Source organism: Hoplias malabaricus, chromosome 1 (assembly GCF_029633855.1).
Source record: "Hoplias malabaricus isolate fHopMal1 chromosome 1, fHopMal1.hap1, whole genome shotgun sequence".
NCBI lineage: Eukaryota > Metazoa > Chordata > Actinopteri > Characiformes > Erythrinidae > Hoplias > Hoplias malabaricus.
Genome location: NC_089800.1, coordinates 9,363,021 through 9,370,389, shown reverse-complemented (window position 1 = coordinate 9,370,389; position 7,369 = coordinate 9,363,021). Strand labels below are relative to the sequence as shown.

Here is a 7,369-nt window from a genome sequence, read left to right as displayed (position 1 = left end):
GATAAGGAGTTACAGATAATGAATGAATGAATGAATGACAGTGGAAGGAAAATTATTTCTTGTGTTTTCAGTACACATCTGGCAGTCATATACCACAGGTTATACTATACATGTCCACGCACAGGCCAATGTGTTGTTTGAGTTTGGCAAAGGTAAACTTTCTATGCAGGAATTGTGTGCATTGGTTCAGTGGAGGCATGAAAGGTTTAGTACAGAAGGTTGATCACTCAAGTCACACTCTGCAACTCCATGTTTAAAATGCATCTCTGGAGAAATGTCATGATGTTTTCAAGTGTGCAGGGTATTCAATTTTGAAGTCGTGATACATACAAGAGTTTGTGAAGAAGGCCTCATCTACTGCACTATGACAGCAAACCTCAACCCAGCTTTCACCACACTCTGGCTTCCTCTGGAAACACCAGTTTCCCAGTCCTGATCTTTCAGCTGGATTATCAGATATAATGTTGTAGGTTCACCCTACAGAAAAACAGAAGTAGACTTGGCATGACACACTAAGACATAATACTGACTTTCCGTTGACTGTGACTATTTCAGTTGGTGTGGCAACAGTTTACTTTATCATACTCAATGAGGGGGGTCAGAGTTGTAAGTCAAGAAAAACAATTTTATTCTTGAAGTCAATGCCTATACATCATGAAGGTAAATGCTTTAATAATGATCCCGTACCTATTCACTATCAATTTACATTGGTGCCCCCCTCTGGAGTTTGGTGTGTTCTTACTGTGTCTGTATGGGTTTCCTCTGTGTGCTCCTAGTTTCCTCCCATGATCCAAACACACATTGGCAGGTGGATTGGCTACTCAATAGTGTCCGTTGTGTGAGTGCGTGAGTGAATGTGTGGGTGTGTGGTGCCCTGTGAAGGACTAGTGCCCTGTCTAGGGTTTGTTCCCACCTTGCGCAGAGTGACTCCAAGTAGTATGTAAATATTTTGTACCCACCACAACCTTGAACTGGACAAGCAGACAATGAATGAATACATGAATGAATGAAAGCACAGAAACCACATTGATGCAATAATTGTTAAATTATTATTTAGGTCAAATAACAACCTGTAAGCTTCTTACGGGAAACGGGAGCACCTGGAGGAAACCCACGTGGACACGGGGAGAACACACCAAACTCCTCATAGACAGGCACCCGGAGCGAGAATCGAACCCACAACCTCCAGGACCCTGACCTGCTGTGCCACCCCTCTTTTCAAGTTTGTTTTTCAGATAAATTTCAAGTAATCCCAACACATTAAACTGTTGTTGAGGTCCATTATCCACTAGAAAACGTACTAAGACATTCTGTCAGAAGTGTGGTCTGTCTATGGGTTGCGCTTCTCTTTATTAGAGGATGTGAGAACTTTGTCACGATGATCCTGAACTGGATACCAGGTTACAGACAATGAACAAATTAATTTTATGACATGAGTGGACGGTAATTGGGCTTTGAATTAAATACAAGTAGAATGTTTGGTGTTAAGCAGGAATGGGATGAAGTGTAACTACACAGATGGGATGTATGGATTACTAGAGATGTGCAATAAAGAGAAACATGTATTCATGCAATTTGTTTTGAAGAAACAGCCCATGTATATAATCCAATGCAAACGTCTTTGAACCATAAATATCTCCCTAGTGATAGGGGTATAATATAATAACACGGCTTATATATATTTACAGTAAGTTTACTTTTGGCGGAATTTTGGTTCAGATTTGGTGTCCCTTCACGTAGTAAATGATAAATCTCTCAATTGAGAGCTGTGAACAGTAAAGGAGAACAGCTGAACTATCCATCCATCCATTATCTGTAACCGCTTATCCAATTTAGGGTCGCGGGGGGTCCAGAGCCTACCTGGAATCATCGGGCGCAAGGCGGGAATACACCCTGGAGGGGACGCCAGTCCTTCACAGGGCAACACAGACACACACACACACATTCACTCACACCTACGGACACTTTCGAGTCGCCAATCCACCTGCAACGTGTGTTTTTGGACTGTGGGAGGAAACCGGAGCACCCGGAGGAAACCCACGCGGACACGGGGAGAACACACTAACTCCTCACAGACAGTCACCCGGAGCGGGAATCGAACCCACAACCTCCAGGCCCCTGGAGCTGTGTGACTGCGACACTACCTGCTGCGCCACCGTGCCGCCCCACAGCTGAACTAATACAATGGAAATTAAACACCACAGTTAGGAACAAATATGAAGGGCTACATTAACACTGATAAAAAATACCCATTTTCTCTATTACACAATGAACACAGAGGTTGCTGTAATTTTTATTTCAATAATAATTTCACTTAAGGAATATTAATACATTACACAGGTGTATTTCTACATTTTGCACATATGTAACAGTAAGCAGCTATGTGTAAATCTGGTTAAAATGTTAAACAAAATGGAAGGCCAAAAACATCAGATAAAATATTGATGGACATTATTAAACTTCTCTTTGTGGGTTTAGAGCTTGTGCTCATGCTCAAATTACTTGACAATGAGAAAAGGAATACGGACACATACTAAAGAAATTACAATAATTGTGCCATATCGGGAAGGGGTCTTAACCCTTAGATATCAGAAAAAGAATCATCGTAAACCTTTTGTATTGTGGCCCATATTCAGATTGTTGAACATGGTTTAAAGTAACACATAGAGGGTGCCTGTTTGGAACAGCCTGTGTGTGAGTATAACTCCTTAACCTTTGTTTAGAAATATTCGATTGGGTCATTGCAGGTTTTAGTGGTCTGTACACTATGAAGCTCTAGTTTTTCACCGGCATGAGGCAGCGACTTATAAACACGCAAGTGCAAACAGTCATCTCCTCCAGTGTGGACCTGGAACATAAAACACATGAACAACTGTCAATGGCAGTGATGCAGGATTTGGAAAAGCCAGTTTTATTCAAAGCGTATTATGTTCCAAACTTTTTATTTGGATGGAATTAGCTTCCTATATGTCATACCTTGATGAAGTAGTTTGTCCCTGCTACGACCTGTGTCTTGTAAGATTTGGCAATGAACACATCAAACTTTTTACCGGCTTTCTCCTCTGCATGAGGCTTCATCTGATGTTTAAAAAAATAATAATAATAATTTCATATAAAATAATTGAAAGTGACATTTTGTGTTTATTGGATAGATAAGGTGGAACACACTGCTAAAGTTCACGGCACAATTTAGTGCTTCTTTGTTCTGACCTATGTATTTAAAACCATAGACTTTCTACTCTGTATTAGTGGGATTACTAAAGGCACATATGTAAAACACAAATATATGTAAAACTCACAAAGCGGCACTGGGCCATACTGCTATGAATGTTTATAACTTTTTTGGGTCTCATTTATTTGGATTTTTTATAATTACAAATGAGAACGCAGCCTAAAAGCAATATATAACTAATACAGAGAAAAGGAGTACGTTTGGAGTTGTTCAACCAAAACTGGAAAGGTAGGGTGTGGTCAGGTTACTCCATGTTTCAGCTTTGGGGAAAAAAACTGACTGAACTTTCTCTGTGCCAAATGAGAAAGGAACCTTCCAGACATTTATTATTGAAAGGTGCAAAGGCCAACATTTGTCAATGTGCATAAGTTACCCTTACAGGTAATTTGCATATTGTCACTGTTCATATAAAAATATGTATATCCAAAAAATATAGTTAAGGCAGGTATCGATTTTTTTGCCAAGAGTTTTGCCATAAAAGCATGCATTAAAATATTTTTCATTTACTACTGAATGTGGTTTAAAACTTACAAAACGTTTTTCTTCAATAAGCCATGAGAAAAACACAAAGAAAACTTTGTGAAAGATCAAAACAAGATTGTCCATACTTTTATTACATCAGAGACCAGTAGAGTGACGTGAAAAAACAGCAGGAAAAAAGCTAAGTGGTGTTTTAAGGAAGATTTCCACAACTACACAGTAACGATTAAGTTGGTGGCAATTATCCAGTGACATTTGCGAAGGTCTCATTAAAGTCGCTCTTTATCATTCTTATCAAATAGTTACATATACACATTCATAAATATCTTTTAAATATTAGTTTCTCTTATAAACGAGATTTCCAAAACCCTACTGGAACAGACATTCAGTAAAAACAAACAAATAAATAAAGGTCCCTTCCTGTTCATGTCAATTTTGATCCAAACTTTTAGCTGCTTTTTTACAAAATTCTGAGCCAAAACTCACCTCGTCACAAATTTTCTGAACTTCATCATTTGCATCCTTGGCCTCAGTGGTTCCTCCACACAACATAGGCATATTAACAGCTCCGAAGAATCGTAAACAAAGGGAAATGTAACGTTAGACTGATCCTGCTTCTGTGAAGAGACCTTTATTTATACGACGCCCCTCCCACGTAATGGCTCATCACATGATCTGTGACTCAGGGGGAGACCAAAGCGCTCACTAATGGTCCTGTGATCTGCGGTGAGGAACAAAACATGCCACGTCGTCTCTTATCTTACGCAATACCCTACAGGTTTAATGGAGACATCTGTCTAAAATGGTGTCTTTAGATATCTCCCAAATAATTTAATGATGTCCGTTTATTCCCTTCTCCTCGCCGACAGATGGTTTAATCCGCAGATCTTCAAATCAAACTGTCTGAAAAAATTGCCTGAAAATCACACTCACAATCAACTGTAGATCTAATGTCCCGTGACTTGCCACACACACACACACACACACACACACACACGTAATGTTAAAAACAGGCCGATAACAGACAAAACGTTTCCATTACACGTTATGATTATTGTTGTTAATGTGTGTATATTATTATTATTATTATTAATAATATTATTAATAATTATAAGAGTATTTTAGGCGGTGGCGAAGCAGGTAGGGTCCCAGTCACACAGCTCCAGGGTCCTGGAGGTTGTGGGTTCAAGTCCCGCTCCGGGTGACTGTTTGTGAGGAGTTTGGTGTGTTGTCCGCGTGGGTTTCCACCCCCTCCAGGGTGTATTCTCGCCTTGCGCCCAATGATTCCAGGTAGGCTCTGGACCCACCGCCACCCTGAACTGCATAAGCGCTTACAGATAATGAATGAATTGTAAATAAAGAATTGTGATCAATTATAAACTGCTTCTCTAGGTATTTTCATTTGATGAAATAATATTAACTTATGGCGACACGGTGGCGCAGCAGGTAGTGTCGCAGTCACACAGCTCCAGGGGCCTGGAGGTTGTGGGTTCGATTCACGCTCCGGAGGAGTGGGTGTGTTCTCCCTGTGTCTGCGTGGGTTTCCTCCGGGTGCTCTGGTTTCCTCCCACAGTCCAAAAACACACGTTGGTAGGTGGATTGGTGACTCCAAAGTGTCCGTAGGTGTGAGTGTGTGAGTGAATGTGTGTGTGTCTGTGTTGCCCTGTGAAGGACTGGCGCCCCCTCCAGGGTGTGTTCCCACCTTGTGCCCAATGATTCCACGTAGGCTCTGGACCCCCCCACAACCCTGAACTGGATAAGGGTTACAGATAATGAATTAATATTAACTTATTTTAAAGTAGGTGCTTAGTGCTTAATGTGTCCTCCTGAAGGTGAAATCCTGCTTTCTTGAACAACCCCCACAACTTTTAATGTTGTTCACACTTCGCTTTTGTGGAGCTTTAAGTGTCTTTTTTTACGAAAAGAACACAATTCAGAATAGAGGCACGATGCAGTTTGTTTGCTGACAGACGCTCAATTTTTATCAGCTTTCATTAACAGCTCAGAACTTGAGGAATGCGAATAGAGGACCGTGACAAAAGCTGACAATGTACAACGTTTAGCTTCCTATATTCATGGAACACTTACACGTTACACCGCATTGCTTACTAAGCATGACACACATGCAAACGTAGCGTTACGTTATTCCATTTTCAGTTTGCTTCATACGCACTGTGCTCTTAACTGACTATGGTGTAGTCTGTGTACTTGTTCGACAAAATTGCTCTTCGAAATTTTCTTTTGAATTGCAGAAGAGTATTTGCGGACCAGTTCCAGCCATGCTCCGGCAGATGGATCTGAGCAGAGCCGTACATAGAGAGACAGAGTTACGACGCTGATTGATCTCGCCGCCATGCGATCACGTGGTTCATGTGCCCCTTCAATAGGACCAAACAAACCCCGCGCTGTCCTGTTCTCATAAAAGACAGACAGCGGGGAAAGCGATATTAAACGGTAAATAATAAAATATTATAAAATATCTCTGTATTTTCAACTGCATTTATTTTTTCTGCATATTTGAACGCCATTGTTATATTTATTTTTATATTGTTATAATGTCATTGCTGTTATTTATATATATATATATATATATATCTTTTTATTTCTTTTTATTTGATATCTTTTTATTTTATTTCTTTTTATTTTATATCTTTTTATTTTATTTCTTTTTATTTTATATCTTTTTATTTTTATATCTTTTTATTACATATTCAAAGAATATGTAACCTAATGGTGTTTACTACTATAAATGTATATTTACATCATACTAAATGTATCATAATAATAAAAATCTAAAGTAATCAGACTATAGAAAATATCCTACAGATTATAAAGAAAGAAAGCAATAGATTAATAAAACATGCGCGTTCACGTTACAACTTTATTCAATGTGTAAGTAAATATTGCCATCTACTGGCAGAATGTAACTTTAATGAAAAGGCCAAGATGTTGTACAATTACGTCTGCACACACACACACACACACACACACACACACAATCAATCAATCTCTGTAGACGTAAAAATATGCCGTCTGTATATTTTCACCTTACATTTAAGCCTTACCTTAGCAAATACTGGAAGAATTCCCGTGTTTAATGCTCTGAACAATGTCTTAGGGGAGGTTTTGTATGAACATAAACACATTACATTGTTGAACATTTTAAAGCTTCCAGTTCAGTGTCGCGGTCGGTCCAGAGCCTACATGGAATTATTGGGCGCAAGACGACTGCGGTCACGCCATCAGACACTCATTTACTTGGTCTCGCTATCAGACGCTAAAGAGCAATCAGCTGTCTGAGGCTAAAAAAGTCTCACACGTCTATAAATGATACAATACGATGCTGACAGGCCTTAAATAGTTCACATTGTTCTACGATGTGAAGTTAGACAGTTTATGTTGTCACTTTTGCCGCACACAGCACTACACCAAAGGAAGACGTTCTCTTCTAGACGGCGACTGCCGCTATGGAAGGCCAACGAGCTCAAAAGAATTGATGAAAAAGGCGATTGTTCGCTACTTCTTTTGACATCTTACATAATGTATTTTTTCTGTATTTTATTACTGTTATATTTCTGTTTGCTTACTGAATTGTAGTTAAATGCTTTAAAAATGGCGGGTTTAATTTGTTTCTACATAAAAAGAACATGTTTTTCA

General features: G+C 39.3%; 1 protein-coding gene across 1 annotated transcript; it reads right to left on the bottom strand.

Annotated features, from left to right (window-relative positions):
- Window positions 1-2,273: 2,273 nt before the first annotated feature.
- On the bottom strand, window positions 2,274-4,360 carry LOC136668406 (cystatin-B-like). Its single transcript, XM_066645914.1, has 3 exons — window positions 4,199-4,360; window positions 2,977-3,078; window positions 2,274-2,848 (listed from the first exon to the last, which is right to left on the bottom strand). Exons 1-3 carry the CDS (start codon window positions 4,268-4,270, stop codon window positions 2,720-2,722), a joined length of 303 nt encoding a protein of 100 aa, XP_066502011.1. The 5' UTR covers window positions 4,271-4,360; the 3' UTR covers window positions 2,274-2,719.
- Between the last annotated feature and the right edge of the window lie 3,009 nt (window positions 4,361-7,369).

Bases quoted from the DNA above. Each gene is read 5' to 3' on its own strand.
- LOC136668406 (XM_066645914.1), bottom strand. From the start codon at position 4,270: ATGCCTATGTTGTGTGGAGGAACCACTGAGGCCAAGGATGCAAATGAT. The intron at 3,079-4,198 runs GTGAGTTTTGGC...TTTAAACATCAG, and splicing joins TTCAGAAAATTTGTGACGAG to ATGAAGCCTCATGCAGAGGA. The intron at 2,849-2,976 runs GTATGACATATA...TTTATGTTCCAG, and splicing joins GGACAAACTACTTCATCAAG to GTCCACACTGGAGGAGATGA.